Below are 21,012 nucleotides of genomic sequence, written 5' to 3'. Positions count from 1 at the left end.
AACCTCAATGTGATATTAGGCAAGAATTCAGGATTCCCACACAATGTCACTCCACAACAGGTTTTGCTTTCTGAAATATAATGAGAAAAACTAGTTTAATTAATGACCTCTTTATTTCCACTCAACCTTTGTTCATTCCCATACCCATTATAGGCCTCTCCTGTCTGCTGCATACTTTGTTTGGAAGTGGGGGACAAGCAGAACAGCTCTACCCCTGGCTCCTTCTCCCCATGTAGGAGCCAGTGTGGTGTAGTGGTTAAGAGTGGTGAACTAGTAATCTGGTGAACCAGATTTGATTCCCTGCTCCTTCTCATGCAGCTGCTGGGTGACCTTGGGCCAGTCACACTTCTCTGAAGTTTCTCAGCCTCACTCACCTCACAGAGTGTTTGTTGTGGGGGAGGAAGGGAAAGGAGATTGTTAGCCACTTTGAGACTCCTTAGGGTAGCGATAAAGCAGGATATCAAATCCAAACTACTCCTCCTCCTCTTCTTCTTCTTCTTCTTCTTCTTCTTCTTCTTCTTCTTCTTCATCTTCATCTTCTTCTTCTTCTATATAGGGGCAATTTGGAAAAATGAATCAAGACTCCATCTCTCCAAGTATGCTTCAACAATCTCAGGCCTCACTGAGAAATGGCCTGCAGTCTTCTCAATGCATCTCTCAGTGTTTCCTTCACGGTCTTGTTCCTGAAGCTGTAAATAATAGGGTTTAGCAATGGGGTCACTACTGTGTTGAATACTGTGGCTATTTTGTTGAATTCCATTAAAGAGCTGCCAGCTGGCTTGATATAGATGAAGATGGAGCTGCCATAATAAAGTGATGCCACAGTGATATGTGAAGTGCATGTGCTAAAGGCTTTCTTTCTGCCTTTAGCAGAGGGTATCCTAATCACAGTGACAATGATGCAGATATAAGAGATTGTTGTTACAGATACAGAGCTGAGAAGCATGAAGCAGGAAACTGCCAAATCTAAGGCTTGGAGAAAGCGAACATCAGCACAGATCATTTCCAAAAGAGGGCCACTGTCACAGAAAAAGTGGTCAATAACATTGGAACCACAGAAAGGCAGTCCTGCCTTCAGCACCATGGAGGCAGAGATGGAAAAGAAGCTGCACAACCAACAAGACAGGACCATTAGCACGCAGACACGGGAGTTCATGATAGCAGTATACCGCAGAGGGTTGCAGATAGCCACATAGCGATCCACTGACATAGCAGCCAAAAGGAGGACTTCAGTGGAACCAGCAACAAAGTAGATATATCCTTGCAAGGCACAGGCAACAAAAGATATGGTGTTTTCCTTTGAGATAAGTAGGGTGAGCATCTTTGGAGTGACAGTTGTGGTGATGATGATCTCCAACCAGGAGAGGTTCTTTAGTAAATAGTACATTGGTGTATGCAAACGGTGGTCCACATGGATCATGATGATGACTAAAGTGTTCCCAATCAAAGTCAGTATGTACATGACAAGGAAGAGGAAGAAGAGTGGTTTTTGAAACTGGTGGAGATTAGAGAAGCCAAGTAGGACAACCTCAGTGACAATGGTTTTAGAGATGTTTCTGAAGGTCATCTTACCAACATATGTTCCTTCTGAAAGAAAGTGGAATATTTAGTATATAATTAAAATAAATTAAGAAAAATCATTCTAGAAAAATCAGTGATATTATTTCCTTAGTGACTAATTTGTTCATTTTGGAAAGAGCACATGTAGGTAAAGACCTAGGTTTCTAGGAAAAGTCAAAGCTCAGTAGTGGAATAACTGTTTTCCATGCAAAAGCTCCCAGATTCAGTCCCTGACATCACCAAGTAGGGCTGGGGAGGTCTTCCCACCAAAAAAATCCTGGACAACCACTGACAGTAAATGTATATAACACTGAGCTAGATGAACTAGTGGTTTGACTCAAAATATTTTTTTCCCCTTCAAATATTTTTTATTAGTTTTCACAATATTATAAACAAACAAACAAACAAACAAACAAACAAACAAACAAGACAAACAAACATAAATCATAGCCTTACTGAAAATTACACTTATTAACTTTGTTAAGTGACTTCCTCGCTTCCCCTTGGTTCAATTTCATTGCATGTCCTTTTAACAGTTTTCCAAATACCAATTCTTATGAAATTTAACTTAAACATTAACATCCTTAAATCTTCACCTTATGGAATTAAACATATTAATTCATCACTTAACATAAATAAAATCCTAAGCCAATTAAGTATCTGCAAGCTATTTTCAGTTAATTTAACTTAACAAATTTAACTAGATAATCATTAAATTTATTCCACTCTTCCTGATACTTTGACTCAAAATAAGGCAACTTCTCACATCCTTCCTATACTCCTAAGCATATAACTAATGCTATAAATTCCCTAATTTCAGTTTTCCTTTATAGCATGAAGAAAGAGTTGCAGTTTGGGGAAAGAGTTTAATGATGATAAGTCCACAGCAAAATATACTAGTTTAGTTAATTTTCCTTTTACTCATTATATTTTATATTATTACTGCAATTATATCTCACCTTTCCTCTAGGGAACTACAGGTGGCATACATGGTTCCCATTTTATCCACACAAACAACCACATGAGACAGGTGAGGCTAAGAGACTGTGGGTGGCTTAAGGTCACTCAGTTAGGTTCACGGGTGAGTGGAGATTTTAATTCTGCTATCCAAGAATCAGTCCAACACTAACCAGTCAGTCTAACTATGACACCACATTGGCTTTTAGAACAGTAGCAATGACTGTGGTGTCAGACTGCTAAACACATGTGCTTCTAGAACAGCTGAAACATTTCCAAATCTTGAAATATTCATTCAGGAGCTAGATTGAAATGGGAAGCTTTTCAGTTGTTTTCAAATGGTTTATTTTACTACATCTACTCCAATTATGGCTTCCAAGTTGGTCTGTTGGGACATTCTCCAGAAACATTATTGTGATCTTTTATCTGATTTGATAAAATCAAAATGTCCCCTTTTTAACAGAGCCCTCTTCCTTCCAACTCTCACCAGATCATTGCTTATACATATCAGCACACCAGCCGTTACTTACAATAGAATTTCTGAGCTCAGCTCTCAAAGGTAGATGGCCCTATTCTCCTTGTCACAGACTGCAGTGCAATCAACAAGGTCAGTATTTGATTTTGATGGAAAATTTGATGGGTGAAAAATATACCATTTTAAATGTGTACACTCCCAACAATAAGTAATTAAGAATTTTCAAAGTACTCTTAATTTTTGGAAGTATGCATTACTCATGCAGATGATCTTAATTGAGTTAGTCTTCGTGGAGTAATGCCTCATGGTTTTATTATTTTTAAATAGATAGTTGCAGGCACAGGTAATCAAAGGGCAATGATATGCTTTCTATTTCAAAACACACTTTTATTCAATCATTGGTTATTATTATTTTTCAGATTTGTACAATATATTAATAGTGCACTCTGAATAATATAAGAACAATAGATTAGCCCTGGTGAATCAGGCCAAGGCCAAAGGCTCACCTAGTCCACCATCCTTTTCTACTATGTTCTCTCAAACAGAACCTGAGTGCAACATTGCTCTCCCCACTTGTGAACCCTAGCAACTGGTATCCAGAGGCATACTCAGTGCTATTTTTTCTAGAAAAAGAGGTGCCAGAGCTCACCATGAATGCCTCCTTTGTTCTCTTATAGTGGCAATGGCACCTGCCTGAGAAGTACTAGAACTGAGTTCCGGTGCGTTTCAGCTTAAAAAAAAGCCTCTGACGCTGGAGCTAGATCATAGCAATCACAACTAGTAGCCCCTGATAACCTTATACTTTGTGATCATAATAAATTTGTGGTTATTCTTTAGCTTTAATAGTTCATCCTTATTTTTATTCGTTCTTTTAACATATTTTCACAACACTCATACCCATTACAGTCATGTTTTCCCCTCACCATATCATAATCCTCACTCATTAAAGTCTTAATTCTGCAATGCCCCTTTTGCCTTCCAAAGGATTCTCCCCAAAGCCATATTGAGTGTCCATGGTAGCATTTCCTATTCTACTTACACTTTTCCTTCATTATGGTGAGTCCCAGGTCAAAGGCAGATGCTGTGTTTCTGTAGTTACATGCTTTGCCAAAATATGGGAAAGCTGATTTTTTTATCCCTGAAATGGATCCCATCTTTTTGTCAATGCCGGGGAAATTTCAGTCAATCAGTCAGGTCAGCTGCTGTGCTAAATGATGTAGATGGATCACATAACTTTTACAGAAGAACCAGTCTCCCTCTGTTTAACTTCAATAATAATTGGAAGTCACTGGTTGCAATCTCTCTTCAGCCATCTTCCCATGACATGCTCACTCAGGCTTGTAATTGGTGAAGCTAAATGGACATTAAATTGAAAGCAACCTGAGCAAATATATATCCTGTGAAATGTAGGACTATATGCACCTAATGTGCTATGTATTTTATTTAGCAGTCATCCTGGTATGTTAGTACCCTCATTTAGTTTACAGAAGCAATTCCAATTAAAGTTGGGAGATCAGGAAACTTGTACACTGGCATCATGGCCCTATGGGAGAAACCCACTTGAGACTCATTAAACATAGGTATCTCCCAACTTTCTGGGGGGGAAAGAACAACAATAGCAGACACACACCCCAAGCTGCTATTTTGGATCTGATACAGTGAAGTGGATAGGGTTAGGATGTTGGACTTTGACTTGGGTTCAAACCCATCACTGTCAAGGGCCCATACTGTGACCTTGAGCAATTCTAATTTGTAGCAGCTGTAAAATGGGGTTTATTGTGAAGGAAAAGAATAATATTTGTAAACCCCTTTAGGCATCCAAAATAATGCATAAAATATTGTTTCAACTTTTCCCTTCTAAAGCTCAGTTTTACACAGCTCCTTGCTTTGACCACATTCTACAAAGGTGGTGACTTGAAGTGCCACATTCTCATAACTGTTAGGTGGATTTGTAGCTAGCTGATTGACTAAACCCAAAACTAATGACTGGAGAAAAACTAGTTACATAAATGTAAATGTATCTTATTACCTATAAGAAAATCAAATTAATAAAATGCATGTGGTTGGATGTGATTGACCCTAAGTCTGAATATTCTTATCTAGTGGTATAGAGTAAAAAACAATTTGAATTAAAGAAATGAATGACCAAGCCTGTTAGATAGATTCTATTCATTTATACATATTTCTGCAGCATGGACCTCCTTTTAACATAAGTTGTAGATCCTCATGTCTACCATATAATCCCACCTAGTATTTATTGCACTTCATATCCATTTATTCTAGGCAACTGAAATATCATCATAAAGAGACAGCCTAACTAATCTTAATATGGTAGTACTGGGGGAGCATTGCAGAACCAACTAAAGCAGAATAGCTCTACCACTAATGCACAATTATTGTGTTAAGAATATGTTGCAGAATACACCTGCAATAAAAGACCAGTCTGGAGGGACCCTTAGTCTGGACGCAACCCATTATTTTTTCAGTGGCCACAGTCCAAAGCAGAGTTAAGCATGTTTAAGCCCACTGAGATCAACAGCCTTTGTCACATTTGTCTTGGATTGTGGTTATTGATTTTTAAATTAATTATCTATATCCTATCAGGAAGGCTCAGGTGGGCAAAAATTAAAATTAAAATAAGAGTCACTATGATAGCAAAATAGGGGGGGGGGATTAAATCACTTGTAATGCACCATGTTTGGGATTTATGTTTAGAGTGGGTCACTCAGATGCAAAATATTAAGGTGAAGGGAGTTGAAGGCAGCATGGAATGGTACTTGGGATGGGAGCATCATTTGAAAATTGGAAGAACTTGCTCCCTACTTGAAAAATATTGCAGACACCCATGGTCACAAGTTTCTATGCCTAATATGAACTTGCTTGTTGCTCCTCTGAATGCTGCTCTTTCAAAGTTCTGCTAAGGCCACAAGGGGGAAATTTACTTCACCCTTGTAAAGTAACATGTAAAGTAGTAAAAGAATTCTAGGAGATGATATATAATGAACTGAAAAAAATGTTTAAAATAACTTTTTCTAAAAAACCCGAAACTTTTCTTTTAGGAATTCTAGGATCAGAAAAGACTATTTATGTATGCGACCATTGCTGCTCGGACGTTACTAGCCCAGAGATGGAAAGAAGACCCTACCAGAGAAGAATGGCAGATTAAGTTGATGGACTATGCCAAAATGGCAAAAATGACTGGAAGAATCAAAATTCAGGAAGACCAAATTTTTAATAAGGAATGGGGGAAAATATGTAATTTACCTTAAAAACCATTGTAAACAGTTCAAATTATTAGTAGGATTGGAGTACCACTTATACTTTAATGTTGAATTTTGGTTATAATGGAGATTTAATAGATTTGGATTAATAGGCAAGATGAGGGAGGAAAGGTTAATCTAAGGACCCACAAAAGGGAGGAGGGAAACCCAGGAGATTCTTTGGAATTCTTTTTCTGTGTTTGTTGTTTGATAATTGTTTGTAAATTTTAAAATCTGAAAAAAAGAATTAAAAAAAGGAAAAGAAAATTTACTCCACCCTTTCTGGATATAGATAGATATAGATATAGATATGGATGATATAGATATAGATAGATGCATGCGATGTGAAATCACATGTTTAAGTTACACATAGGCCCTGATAGTGATCTTAGCTGTCTACTCCCCTACTCCCCAGACCTTAGTAAGATAACTCTAAGATGGAGTTTGTTATTTATTGGCTGAGTTTTTATTTTTTCATCTTTCCCTTGCTAGCCACAGCAAGGAATGGTTGACACTTTGGTAAGAGTTATGGAAGTACAGGAATATAATATTGCTCCTCTCCCTCTGTCTTCACTCATTCTTTGAATATTTAACAATATCTGCAGATCTCAGGTTTGGGGTGTTACTAATATTATAGTCACTACTGTATAGTGGTTCAGGAGAATTTAGCATTTTTTCTTTGGAAAGTAAGCTAAATAATAGATGAAAAATCTTCTTTATTAACTGATTATTTGATGTTTCACAATTTAGCACAATCCCCAACTTGTCTGTGGAGAGAAAAATCTGAACTTCCAGAATGCAATGTGTTATTTCTTTCCAAGAACATTCAGAAATGCAACTTGCATTTCCCTGTTTCTGAAGCTGTAGATGAGGGGATTCAGAAAAGGAGTGATGATGGTGTATAACACAGAGATCACGCGCTCCTGTTCCATGGAGCGGCTGGAGGAAGGAGACATGTAGGTGAAGATGGCTGTGCTGTAGAAGATGCTCACCACAGTAAGATGGGAAGCACAGGTTGAGAATGTCTTGATCCTACCCTGTGCTGAATGAATTTTGAGTACAGCTGAGACAATGAGGATGTAGGAGAGTACAATCAAGGAGACTGTTGTTATCATTATGCTTCCGGAGATTATGAAAGTCACCAACTCAGCAAGGGAGGTATCCGAGCAGGAGAGGTGCAGGAGAGGTGGGATGTCACAAAAGAAATGCACAATCTGATTGGAGCCACAGAAGTCCAGGGAGAATATAAAAGATGTGTTGACAATGGCATTGATATTTCCAATGGTCCATGAAGCAGCCAAAAGCCACCTGAGGATCGGCTGGCTCATGAGCAAAGTGTAGCGCAGTGGGTGGCAGATGGCGGCATAGCGATCATATGCCATGACAGAAAGGAGGGCGCCTTCCGTGGCAGCTGTGGTTAGAAAAAAATACATCTGGATCACACAGCCTGCAAAGGAGATGGTCTTGTCCTTGGACAGAAGGTCCCACAACATCTTTGGCACGGTGGTGGTGATGTAGCAGATTTCTGTAAATGACAGGTTGCTCAGCAAGAAGTACATAGGCGTGTGGAGGTGCTGGTCAGCCTGTATTAAAATAATGATGGTTAGATTCCCTGTTAAGGTGATTACGTAGATCATCAGTCCAATAGCAAAGAGAAGGCTCTGGAGTTTAGGGTCATCTGACAGTCCCAAAAAGATGAATTCTTTCAGAGTGGTTTGGTTTTTCCTTTCCATTTTGCCATGGATTTCTATCTCCAGAAGGCATCAGGACTCCTCAGAGGGCTTCCTTCACTGTACAAAGAGCTGCACATTCAGGAGAGTGGGGGGAGGGACGACATAATAAGAGGGGTTAAGTATTGACAACTTTTTAATGGGACTTTAAAGTCTGACACAGCTACTGGTAAAATGTTAGGTAGCACTGATTGCACTTCATAAAAATGGCTATTGGGAAGACTCCATGGATGGTTTTCAATCATGCTGAGTGATTGATTGTGGGGGCTAGATATATTTCCCTCCAAAGCAGAATGGATAACAACTTCTCAAACATCCTTGTCCTGTAACAAGTGGCGTGGCTTAATTGTTTGTGTCATGTGAACAATTTGTTCTCCAGGCATTGTGTTGTCTTGCACCTGAGTCTCTCTATCTTTGTGTTCCATCATTATGTGTTGATCTATGAGGTTCTGAAAGAAGGAAATAGGAAGCCAAATCTCTCTGATTAAGTTCATTTCCTCTATACCTGTCAATTATGTGGAGACAAACTACTGTGCTACTGGAGTTAAATCAGGGTTAGTGTGTGTATAACACAAAAGGACACTTCCCTCCTTCCAACTGAGAAGACCTATGGATTCAAAAATTTAGTGTCAGAGACCTCCTGGTGAGCCCTTACTCTTTGAGCTTCAGACTTTTGCTATCATTAGATCTCATCCTGTTTTGTTTATTTGCTGTACTGTTACATCCAGCCTAGCACTATGCATTTATCCCTTCTCCCTGTAAGTCACCACTGAGGTAATTGGCCTCAGACCTTCTCCAGCTTTTTCTCGGTCTTCTTACTTTCCCTCCATTGCAATGGCTACCAGCTCTGCTTCTCCTAGTCTCCTCTTGTTCCTTCCCTCTCTTCTACCATGTCATGGCCTCCAACTCCTGGTCTATCCTGACTGACCAGTTGAGACCAAGATTTAAAAAGAAGCAGACCATTTGCCTCAGCACTACCTCTCTATGTTTGGATTAAATAGAACAAATGTGTATTGATATATTGGTTATCCCTTCTGAATTCTATTTTCCCATATATCATATAAATTCCTCCAATGACCCCTTTGTTAGTTTGTCTTTGGTCTAACAACTGCTACTGAATGAAAGCAAAGGACTTTGCAGCTACACAAGCCAGCCATTATTGTTAAAATCCATGTTATTTTACAGTTATCAGGGATTCACTCAACACTATATTGAGTTATTAATGAGCCTACTATTCCATGTGTTGAAATATTCTTGATTTACCAGTTACACTGATGTACTTCAAATTATGGCAGTGGCAACTCCTACACATATTTGAAAGCTACAGCATCTCAGATCAAGTTAATCCACACTCATTCCAGTTTCATGAGCATCCCAGGAGCCCTTACTACACACCAAGCACATATTGGGATAAAGCAGTGAATCTACTGTTCAAAGGGGGAGGGGGAGGAGAAGCCAGCATTTCCTTTAGTGTGCCCAAGTTCTTGAACATGCCTAAATAACCCTGTTGGACCCTAGCCATAAACTCTTCAGGCTCAAACTAGACATGAAGGGACCAGATCCATCCCTTTCAGTGGGGGGAGGGTCTGTCTAAAATCATATGAAGCAGGGGAAGGAAGTCCAATTGTGAGAGTTAAAAGAGAAAGAGAAACAAACCTCATTCCATTGCTAAGATGTCAATTCTGAAGACATACAGTAAATGAATCAACATTTCATTTTGGGTGCCTTTTTATTTGCTGTCCAGCATCTCTTCTTGTTGACAACTGCACAGTAAGATGCTTGTGTTATGCTAACTTCAGATTATTTCACCGTGGGGCTGTTGAAATTAGTCCCATTGAGGAATGTAAAGAATCTACTTGAGTCATTAAAATATTCTCAAGTGGGAGCAGCTCAAAGAGCTGAGAGAATAAGTACAGTGGATATCTATCGGAAAGGCCATGAGACAATTTTGTGTTTTTACATTTCCTAATCTTAATTTAAAGCATTCCAAAATTCTAATAGAAACATACAAAAATGTGGTTTATGACCAGTTCAGAAATCCTTAATGATATGTTTGAAGAGCAAATATGTCATGCCATGTATTTTTATACTTTTTGTCCCTAAATTGTTTTTGTTTTTAAAAAGCGGAATTGTTTTTATAAAGCGGAATTGGAATGCTGTAATGCAAGTGGAGTAGCAACAATGCTTTCTCTCTCTTGCCATTTATTGCCATGGCAGAAGTTTGGGTGGAGGACACTGAGAAGAAAATTGTGGTTTTAAACAATTGCAAAAGGTATGAATAAAGGAGAGATGAAGGGACATTGAGAGGTTGTATTTTTTTTAAAGAAAAACTCCAAACATAACAGTTTTTAACAATGAGAAGTATAACACAGATGATAACACCAAAAAGTGAAAACAACTGAGCCTTTCCAAACACCCTTCTTACTGTACTGAAATGTTGTTTTAAACAATCACTTCCCCTCTCAGTGTCATCCCCTGCAAACTCCACACAAACCTCTGCCATTATTTAAAATGGCTACTTTTTCCCTTTCAGAGTCCCTTCCTTCTTGCTGTACTCAAACTTCTCCTTCTTCCATTTATCAGCTGCCTCATGTGAGATAGATAAAGGATGTGGAGCCCTCAAATATCCCATAGTACTTTACTCAAACCTCTGCCATTGCTTAAAACTGACACTTTGCTCTAAGTTCTCTACATTCCTGCTTTAAATTCTTCTGCTGTTTTAAACCACAACTTCCCTCCTCTCAGTGATTTTCCATTCTCGCTCCTGTACCACAGCCACTGCTGTTGTACAATCTGCCTTCATTTTTGCTCCCCTATCCTACTCTGCCTTCATGAAAATTCAGGACTGTGAAGAGGTACTACAAATCCTCCAATAGGGGTGAATGATGGCAGCCTTACATTTTTATTATATATAGAAAAATATGTAACAAAACAAATTTCTTTAGTACACTGTACATTAAGGTGTGTAATAAACAAGAGAGATTTCTGAAAGAAATTAGAAATTTAATCAATTTCTAATCTCCAATATCTAATGCTTTCAACCACCATTTCATCAGTGTAGGTGAAAAAGATTTCTATCCACGAGCTAATACAATTTTAGCTGCTACAAAGGAATTCACAATTCAAATGCCCCATAAAAATAAGCATCTCAAGAGCTGAATATATTATTTTCTTGGTGTTTTGAGAGCTTGTCCACAATCTTTGAGGATATCTAGCCAGGTCTCAGTCAGCACAGACCCATTGAAATCAATTAAGCCCAAAGGCTCAGTTCCACATATGATGAACATTGGATGCACCTCTTCATTTGTAGGACTAAATTGAAAAGTTACAGCAAAATCCTTCCTTTTGAGATGGTAGGGGAAGCTCATTTAATTCTTCTGAAACATCCACTCCAATTTCAGGGTGATAACCAGCAACTCTTCAATGCCTGTATCTAGTGGTTCAGGGTGGATTCTGTTGGGTCTACATACCAAAGCCAATGTTCAAACCTGTCCACATTCTAATAGCTCTCCAGCTTTTTCAACCATAGAGGATGGTGGGCTGACTCCCACTTCACAAAGCCACTGATTATACATGCAAACACTCTATTATCTGGTTTTCCTCCTCAAAAATGAGAAGGTTGTTGGACTTGTTGGGAGTGTTGTTGGAGGAGTGGGAGAACCCATGAAACACAGAAAAGGAAAACTGCCTCATGTTTCCATGGACAATGATCCTGGACCTTAAGGCTGTATTGCAGGGGTGGGGAGCCTACGACCCTCCAGATGTTACTGGACTCCAACTTCCATCAATCCCAGATAGAATGATCAAAGGGCTATAGGATTTGTAGTCCAGAAACAACTGTAGGTTGCCCACTTCTGCTGGGTTGGGTTATCTATTTTTGTTACTGATTGGAATAAAAAAGAGCATTAATGGTGACAAATAAATATAACAAAATGTGTAAACGTTCACATGGATAAAACATTTCAAATATTTTTCAACTTGTGTTACTGATTTTCTTTTGCTGAATTGTTCAAGATTCCAGGCCCATTTTCTCTATGTGTGTGTTCCAAACAGTCTACGAAGAGCACTTTGCACATCCTTGTTCCTGAAGCTGTAGATTAGAGGGTTCAGCAGAGGGGTGATGATGGCATAGAGCACAGAGACCAGCTGCTCCCGTTCACTGGAATGGCTGGAGGATGGAGTTAGATAAGTGAAGATGATGGTTCCGTAGAAGATGCTCACCACAGTGAGGTGGGATGCACAGGTGGAGAAAGCTTTGATCCAACCCCGAGATAGACTCTCCTCCCTGGAAGAGAGGGGAGTGGTTGTGGGCGGGAGACCGAGCTCCACCCCTGGTAGGGGGCATTAGCCCCCTCCCCTCCTTACCTGGCTGGTGCCCACGCCCACTGGAGATAGCCAACCAGGTGCCTCCGGGGGGCGTGTGTAGCAGCTTAATGTTGTGGTGCCAGCTCCGCCTCCTCCTCATTCGCCGTCGTCCCTCAGCGAGTCACCCACCCTCCACTCCCATTTAGCTCAGGGTATAGGTTTTTGGCCTTGCTATGGACCTTAGGTTGGTCGCCCTGGTTGTCTGGGGGGCCTGGTAGGAATTTTTCCATTAGGCATTAGGCCTTCTGGTTTTTTCGCCTACCTCGTAGCAATCGTCACAACTTTTGTGGTATTGGTGGGTAGGTTAGGCATTGGATTCATGTGTTGTGCTGTGTCAAGGGCTAGGTGTGGCCATCGCCTATGCTATCTACCGTGGGTTATTCCGTTAAAGGAATCTGGCGGTCGTGTATTCCGTCCGATGCCTGCTTGGCGGGAGGCCATGGCAGGACCCTCGGTGACATCAGGGGGTGAGCCTATAGTTGGATGAGCATCAACAGGCTCCACCTACTGTTGAATAAACCCACCACCTATAGTCATCCAATGCCTAAGCCAATACCTTTTCACTGCTGTAATCAATAAAGTTGTGGGCTTTTCTTGCCCATTAACCTTATATCACGTGTCCTTGTGTATTTATTTCACATAGCGGGGTCGGGCCCTCGATCCACAAGTACGTATTTTGAGCACAGTGAAGACTATGAAGATGTAGGAGAGTAGAGTTAGGAAGAAGGACATGGTAATGCCACATCCAGAGACTGTAAAGGTCACCAGCTTGCTCAGTCTTGTGTCAGAGCAGGAGAGGTGCAAAAGGGGAGGAATGTCACAGAAAAAGTGCTTTATTTGGTTTGAATTACAGAAGTCAAGTGAGAAAACCAAGGCTGTGTTGATGATAGAGTTGAAGTTGCCAACAGTCCATGAAACTGTTAGCAATCCTTTACAGGTTGGCTGGCTCATCAGCACGGTGTAGCGCAACGGGTGGCAGATGGCTGCATAATGTTCATACGCCATGGCTGAGAGGAGTACACACTCTGTGCCTCCTAAAGTGACAAAGAAATACATCTGGAGAGCACAGCCATTGAAGGAGATGGTCCTGTCTCCTGACATGAGGTCCCAGAGCATCTTTGGGACAGTGGAAGAGGTGTAGCAGATCTCAATGAATGAAATGTTGCCAAGGAGGAAGTACATTGGTGTCTGGAGGCACCGGTCCACACAAATCAAAGTCATGATGGCTAGATTTCCTACTAAAGTTAGCAGATAGATTAAAATTACTAAGGAAAAAAGAAGTTTCTGTTGGGCTGGATCACTGGATAAGCCCAGGAGGATGAACTCTGTGACAACCGTGTGGTTCACCTTCATTCTGCTCATCTTTGACCATCTTTTATGATAGGGCTATAAGACTCCTTGTACCTGAAGCACAACAACAGATGTCATAAATGTACACTATTAGTGAGAAACAACATTGAGAAGTTAATTTAGAATTTTCTAGGTTTCACCAAATAAACTTCTGGAGAATTATGGAACTGATTGTAGCCGGCAGGCACATTGTTAGGTACTTAAAGCACTTAGCACAGAGAGACCCGTGACACCATAATCTCATTCCAGAAAAAGATGTTGATAAAGATAATATTTTCTTAAATCTCACAAACCAGTTTCAGTAGCTTGCTGGTCTACTTCTGCCTCCTCCACGATGCAGCTGCAAACTACATTACACCAAGTGTAGTAAATAATGCAGCGAGGTGTTCCTAGGGGATTGTGTGAATGTCTACTACTTGATCTCTACAGACAGAATTAGTAGTTACTCATGGAAGGTTTCCTCTAAGGACAGCTTAATATACTGTACAATCAGCACTGAGGATCTTACCAGACCTTTTGCTAACCACTGAAACACAAAATTGACATTGGGATTTTCCATCCATCAGCCTGTATTGTCATGATAACTTTGTTGTTGTAGAAACAACTGGAAGATATATAGCTGGATATCCTGTACATATAACTTCAGCAGCATTAGGCTAATTTGTCCAATAAGGCTCATGGCAAAAGGAATTCTGTACACTGTGTTGAATCTTTAGATCTACCTTCTGATTTGTGAATGTTATTAACTATTCTACATGTCACACTTGGCATATCTAATAAAAATATCTTGTTCCTTGATTTCAGTAGGACTTGGTACTGGAGTAGTCAAAGTGTTGTCATCATGGTGTTGTTGGAATCCAACTCCCAAAATCCACAGTCATCATGGTCAACAGCCAGAGATGAAACTTGTACTCCAACAATATCTGGAGAGCACCATGTTGGCCACTCCTGACTTAGATATATCACCCAATGTCTTTTAAACTAATCTGATGAATTTTGTGGTGGATCTTAACTTTTCAATTTACCTATTATCTGTTCTTCCCTAGTGCTCTCTGAAGTGCTCCCTGCACTTCCTTGTTCCTGAAGCTATAGATCAGGGGGTTAAGCATGGGTGTGATGATGGCATACAGCACAGAAACTAGGCGGTCCTGTTCCATAGAATGAGTGGAGGAGGGCCGTATGTAGGTGTAAATGATAGTACCAAAGAAGATGCTCACCACAGTGAGGTGGGAAGCACAGGTGGAGAATGCCTTGATTCTACCATGAGCTGTGCGGATTTTGAGCACCGAGGAGACAATCAAGGCATAGGAGAGAAGGGTCAGGCAGAATGGCATAATGATAACACACCCAGAGATGGTGAAGGTTATGAGCTGGCTGACAAATGTGTCAGAACAAGAGATGTGCAGAAGGGGAGGTATGTCACAGAAGAAGTGGTCAATCTCATGGGAGTGGCAGAAATTTAAGGAAAAGACCATTGCTGTGTTGACCATGGAATTGAAGTTGCCAACAGCCCATGAAACTGCCAGCAGACTCCTACGTACTGGTGGGCTCATGAGCAGAGTGTAGTGCAATGGGTGGCAGATAGCTGCATAGCGGTCATATGCCATGGCTGAGAGGAGCACACACTCTGTGCCCCCCAACGTGACAAAGAAATACATCTGCAGTGCACATCCTACAAAGGAGATTTTCTTGTCTCCCAGCAAGAGATCCCACAGCATCTTGGGGACTGTGGTGGAAGTGTAGCAGATCTCAATAAAAGAGAGGTTTCCCAGGAGGAAGTACATGGGTGTGTGGAGGCTCTGGTCCACCCGAATTAATACAATGATGGCCAGATTCCCCGACAAAGTCAATAGATAGGCTGAAAGTCCTAAGGCAAAGAGAAGCATCTGATTCTTCACATCAATAGAGAATCCCATGAGGATAAACTCTGTGACACTTGTTGTATTCTGTCTTCCCATATATTTGAGGGAGTCCATCTTTGGTCAGGATAGTGAGCCTTCCTAAGTGGGAGGGGAGGTCACAGCAGTTTGATCTGTTAATGCTGGTAGTTCTGTAAATAAGAAGCAGTGAGTCAGTTAGGTTGTTTGCAAATAAGCTTTTATTGTTCACCTACAGTTGTCATTGTAATTTCACAGAATGTCTAGGCCAGGGCAGAAGGCATCCTGTGGGTAACTGCAGTCAAATATAACTAGCTAGCTTAGGGCTAGTTAATGCATGAATGGGCTAAGACCATAGAATTGTATTCTTAGACTCAGTTAGGTCACACCCCCTCACCTCTGGTGAAGTGAAACTTCCTTCTTCACTTGCTTTCACCATGTGAATTCATCAAGATAGGATGTGATTGAACTTGCTCTCTAAAAACTCAGATCATGTGCTTAGAACTATTTCACTATTTTTGTATACTATTCTGGTGTTATTTGCTTCCAGAAAAAAATCTGTTTGCAAATAACATGAAAATATGTGTTAAATCTGCAATATATTCCACCATATTTCCAGAAGCGGCTGTTATGTTGTATGAAATGTCCAATACAATGTGGCAGTTAATAGTTAGTGAAGCAATGGGAAAATAAAATAAACTGCTGTATCAATGTAGAGTAGAGTACTTGAAATCAATGACATTAAGTAACTTCAGTCCCTTGATCTTAATGGATCTATTCTGGGTATGCCTATGTACTGATGGGTATGCCTATGGCAATGTACTGATGGGAGCATTAAAATGCAGTTTCCCCATAGGATAAAAAGTATTAATGCTAAATAAATCAGGAAACATGATTACAGGATAATTCTGTAAAATTACTTTAGAAATCTATGCACATTATAAAGCAAACCTAAAACATTTACAAATCTTTAAACAAGAAATACAAGGAAACATTTAAAATGTAAAAAATAATCAATAAACAATTCATGATTCCAAGGCTATTAAGAAAATCTTAAGTGCCAGAAAGCCATATTTGAACAACTCCCCTTTCTCTGCTACATAGGATGCTAAAAGGGCACTTGTAGAGGCAGGTTTCATTCCTAGTCATGGGTTGGTATGCAGCTAAAATGTTCAGAACAAGTTCTGCATGGTTCCTACCCACTTCTATAAATGCACAACTGGTTATTACCAAGAACAAAAAGGCATTCCATATTTCTGACACAGATGCCCTATGTCTCTCTCCAGGAACCCAGACACTCCCACAATTACATGAATATGCTGTCATGAACAGGGTTTGGGGAGGGGGACAGGACTGGAGAGGAGCAGTTCCCTGGATAAGTGCATATGAGACCTATAAGCTATTCTGGTATGAACTCCAAAACTTTTATTTAGAGCACAATGCTACCTCCCTCCCTCCAATGTTAATGGGTGGTGTGGTGTCCGGATGCTGTCAGCGGCTCCCGGCTGGTTGCCCAGGAAATTATAAAGACAAGGAAAGGTTTCTTACCATCCTTTCTTATTTCAATATTCACAGAGAGAGGCTATAGAACCCAGCCTCTTGGATAATGGCATTGTCCTGAGTGAATCTCCACCCCCCGTCTCTCTCACTTCACCATTCGGCACTTCTACGGGTGTTGCTATGTGCCTTCTGTCTTTGAGCTCTTTGCTCTCTTACTTTCAAGGCTCACCGGGTTCTGGCAGATGGATGGTCCGGGATGCTTTCTAATGACACAGTGTCAGCCAGCCACTGTTCCCCTTCTGCCTCCTCCTCCTCTCCCATTATTTCCCAACTTTCCCCCTCATCTGCCTCTGAGCTGTGACCTCCTGCAAACCACTGTTGTAAATCTATACTGTCTTTCTCTTCCTCCTCCCTGGAAGGGTCAGGAAGGGGAGGCAGTCTCCACCATTCCTCCTCTGCCCAGTCCCTGACAGGTGGGTATGTCTACTTGGTGACAACACTGAAGTTAAGAAGAAGGAAGGGTTAGTTAGCTTGCCTCTCCCTTTCCTTTTCATGGTGCAGGCAGTGCTGGATTACCAAATAGGCAGAGTAGGTGCCGGCCTATGGGCGCCATGCCTGTTAGGGGCTCAGCGACAACAGATCAAAATAATATTGATTTGATCTTGAAATTGGTTTATTAAAATTGTTGGTTGGTAAAATCAAAAACATAATAGGAGATAATTTGTGAGGGGCCCCTGAGATTTTGACTGCCCAGGGACCTCCACAGGGTTTAATCTGGCACTGGACTCAGGCTATAGCCTATATCTGCTGCCCTAGTCAGGGTGATGGGAGTTGTGGTCCAGCAGTCTCCAGAGGGCCACAGGTTTCCCATCTCTGGAGTAGACCTTTATTTCCTTTGCCCACAAAGGACTGTAAACACTACAAGAAGTCTGTCTCCAACTATTAAAACATCTGTTATATTGGCCATTAGTTAAAGAAGAAGTATGTTTATTAATAAAACAAAAGGTGGCATTTGTAGAAGAGTGAAAATAGAAAGAGACACCTTAATCAGGATCACATTTTGCATCTCAGAACAATCCCTGAAGCTGCCCACTGAGCTGTTTTCACAGTCCAGAAAACATGAGAAGAGCCATAGTTGAACAGGTAAGAGCCTCATTTCTTACCTGTTACCATGTATGCTGCTTCAGAATGTAAAAGAGATACTACTGTTACCAGCCATTGCCAATGGGTGCTTCTTTCTTGGCACTGGAATTATCTCATAATAATAATAATAATAATAATAATAATAATAATAATAATAATAATTTTTATTTATACCCCACCATTCCCGGTTCAGAAAACTGGGCTTAGGGTGGCTAACAACAAATTTAAAACACTTAATTGTAAAAGCAGGATCAAATACAGTCTAAAAACATGAATAACAATAAAATTCTCATCACCTTGAGAAGTCAAAATTCTTCCTGCCCTAGGCCCCAGTTGTTCTGGGGTGGCTTTTATCTATTATCTGAGAACCTTCATCTCTTCATTGAATATCTACTACAGCCATCCTTTTGCTGTTTTTCTTTTTTAAAACCAAGACTATTTCCTCTGGGGCTGCAAGGTATAATGGGCATGAAGAAAAAGAGAGCACATGGATGATCATTAGCACTGCCTCTTGGGAGAGGGAGAAATAAGTTGATCCAGAAATAATAATAAATAATGCTTGTGGCCTTGGAAGTAAAGTAGACTTGGGGCTGCCGAGTTTGTCAATAATTGCTCCCGGGGGATACTGTGAATCAAAGAGGACTACATCTTCCTTTAAAAGTGTGGCTGCTGCTCACTGATTTCTCCCATGGTATCACAGTAGTATGTACTTAAATCAGCACTGCCTTATGATGTTATTTTGCTCAATGGCTCCCAATCCCATCTCTGTGTATTGGTGACAGCTTGTGCACAGGAGAGGGGCATACAGTTTTGGAGAAACTCCAAACTTAGTGGTGTCACATGGATTTTATGATACACTACCAGGAGTAGCCATACAGTGAAGGCCCTGACAAGGACCTGCGGTCCACCACGTGTTGCTTTCCTGATCATTAGGGCTGATGGGAGTTGGAGTCCAATGACATTTGGAGATCACAGATTCTTGCCCCTTCACTATAAATTCTTGTAAGGCTATTTTTATTTTATTTTACCAGAAATCAAAACACAGTTTACACTTATGAATTTAATGGATTTATTATCCACCCTTCACCATAAGATCCCAGGATAAGTTTACAGCCATATAATAATAAACCATTAAAATAAACTTAAAAGTTTACATTCCGATATTAAATACAGTGGTACCTTGGGATGCGAACAGGATCCGTTCCAGAGCCCTGTTCACATCTCAAATGGAATGCAAGAAATGACAGCGCGTCTGCGCGTGCGCGGGTCACATTTCGGTGCTTCTGCACATGTGCATGATGTCATTTTGATGGTCTGCGCATGCGTGCACAGCGAAACCCGGAAGTAACGCGCTCCATTACTTCCGGGTCACCACGGAGCGCAACCCAAATTTGCCTAACCCGAAGCGTATTCATCCCAGGGTATGACTGTATTAAAATAAATTATTTTAACACTGCATTAGTAGCCAACAGTTTTACTAGCATAAAGCAAGTCAGTGTAATGAAGCTGGCATAAAGTTACACCAGAGCTAAACCCCTTTCAGCATCAGGGATGTTGTCGCTGCTGCTCTGCCAAAAGTTGGCAGAGGGGAAAACAACCTTTTCAAATAGTGTCCTATGCCAGCTTGTCGGGTCATGTAACTGAGCTGCATGGGCTTAGAAAACAGACCCCAACCCTCTGGTTCCACACCAGGAAATGGCAACTGAAGCATAATTTAGCAGTGTCTATTATTCTGGATAGTATTTCAGGTACAGTGGTACCTCGGGTTACAGACGCTTCAGGTTACAGATACTTCAGGTTACAGACTCCACTAACCCAGAAATAGTACCCCGGGTTAAGAACTTTGCTTCAGGATGAGAACAGAAATCATGCAGTGGTTGCACGGCGATAGCAGGAGGCCCCATTAGCTAAAGTGGTACCTCAGGTTAAGATCAGTTTCAGGTTAAGAATGGACCTCCAGAACAAATTAAGTTCTTAACCCGAGGTACCACTGTACTCAAGTGGTTAACACTAAGAGAGGTGATATAGCTGCTGGGATGAAAACTTGCAAAAGGCATTTGGATTTGAAAGCAAGCATTCTCACTATGCCTGGATGAGAGAGTTGTTTAAATTAAAGCTTGAATCTAAGCATGTTTTTGTTGTGGAAAATCCATTTGATTTCCCATTATATTCTGAGAACATATAAAAAAGAAAGCTGGCAAAATATTTCAGGAATGCTCTAGGGAGCTCTTCAGGGGCCCTTTACAAAGACATTTAGAATTTTGCAGGAGCATGCAAATAATATTGATTTCAAAGGGGAAAAGTTAAGCAGAGATCTGAGTTTCCTATTCACAGCCGTGAGATGTTAAAGTAGTTAACTTTGGCTGGGACATACCCATTCACATCTGCTTAAAATGGATAACTATCTTTTTAAAAAATCCTTATGGCATGATTCATCTTTCCACATTCTCTTTCTCTTTTGTTTATACTCGGTGTAAATTGCATGGGTGCACATACCTGTCTACACACTAGCCATTATTCACAAAGGGAGGCTAGTGTGCATTTCGTATGGAATGATCCAAGAGCAAAATAGACTTTCCCACTTTTAGGTGGCTACTCTGCTTTAGTCAATGACAACAATAGATATGAACACTGTAAATATTGCTTAATATTTTAATGTGCCCACTCCCTGGCATTCCAAGCAAAACAGAGCTTCTCAGTTTTTTTGTCGTGAGGTGTAACCAAGGCCTGTCTAAAGAAAAAAGCATGGGAAACTGACATTCATGTGGGTTCTGAAAATTCAGCGCCTTCTTCTA

The 21,012-nt window shown here is 40.6% G+C and overlaps 4 protein-coding genes across 4 annotated transcripts; all 4 read right to left on the bottom strand.

Annotated features, from left to right (window-relative positions):
* Positions 1 to 619: 619 nt before the first annotated feature.
* LOC308571778 (olfactory receptor 6M1-like) lies at positions 620 to 1,567 on the bottom strand (the record flags this gene model as incomplete). The annotated part of the gene is made up of 1 exon (XM_081167405.1): positions 620 to 1,567. The coding sequence occupies one exon, from the start codon at positions 1,565 to 1,567 to the stop codon at positions 620 to 622; it is 948 nt and encodes a 315-aa protein (XP_081023531.1).
* Positions 1,568 to 7,058: 5,491 nt separating this feature from the next.
* Positions 7,059 to 7,985, bottom strand: LOC308571630 (olfactory receptor 5F1-like; the record flags this gene model as incomplete). The annotated part of the gene is made up of 1 exon (XM_081167266.1): positions 7,059 to 7,985. The coding sequence occupies one exon, from the start codon at positions 7,983 to 7,985 to the stop codon at positions 7,059 to 7,061; it is 927 nt and encodes a 308-aa protein (XP_081023392.1).
* A 305-nt stretch (positions 7,986 to 8,290) lies between these two features.
* On the bottom strand, positions 8,291 to 13,709 carry LOC308571777 (olfactory receptor 5AP2-like; the record flags this gene model as incomplete). Its single annotated transcript, XM_081167404.1, has 2 exons — positions 8,291 to 8,487; positions 13,019 to 13,709. 2 exons carry the CDS (start codon positions 13,707 to 13,709, stop codon positions 8,291 to 8,293), a joined length of 888 nt encoding a protein of 295 aa, XP_081023530.1.
* Positions 13,710 to 14,725: 1,016 nt separating this feature from the next.
* On the bottom strand, positions 14,726 to 18,875 carry LOC308570525 (olfactory receptor 5F1-like; the record flags this gene model as incomplete). Its single annotated transcript, XM_081165429.1, has 2 exons — positions 18,514 to 18,875; positions 14,726 to 15,747 (listed from the first exon to the last, which is right to left on the bottom strand). The coding sequence occupies exon 2, from the start codon at positions 15,671 to 15,673 to the stop codon at positions 14,726 to 14,728; it is 948 nt and encodes a 315-aa protein (XP_081021555.1). The 5' UTR covers positions 15,674 to 15,747; positions 18,514 to 18,875.
* Positions 18,876 to 21,012: the final 2,137 nt, after the last annotated feature.

Source organism: Podarcis bocagei (assembly GCF_964188305.1).
Source record: "Podarcis bocagei genome assembly, chromosome: 13".
Lineage (NCBI taxonomy): Eukaryota > Metazoa > Chordata > Lepidosauria > Squamata > Lacertidae > Podarcis > Podarcis bocagei.
Note: the sequence above shows the minus strand (reverse complement) of the source record. Positions and strands in the feature narration are given on the sequence as shown.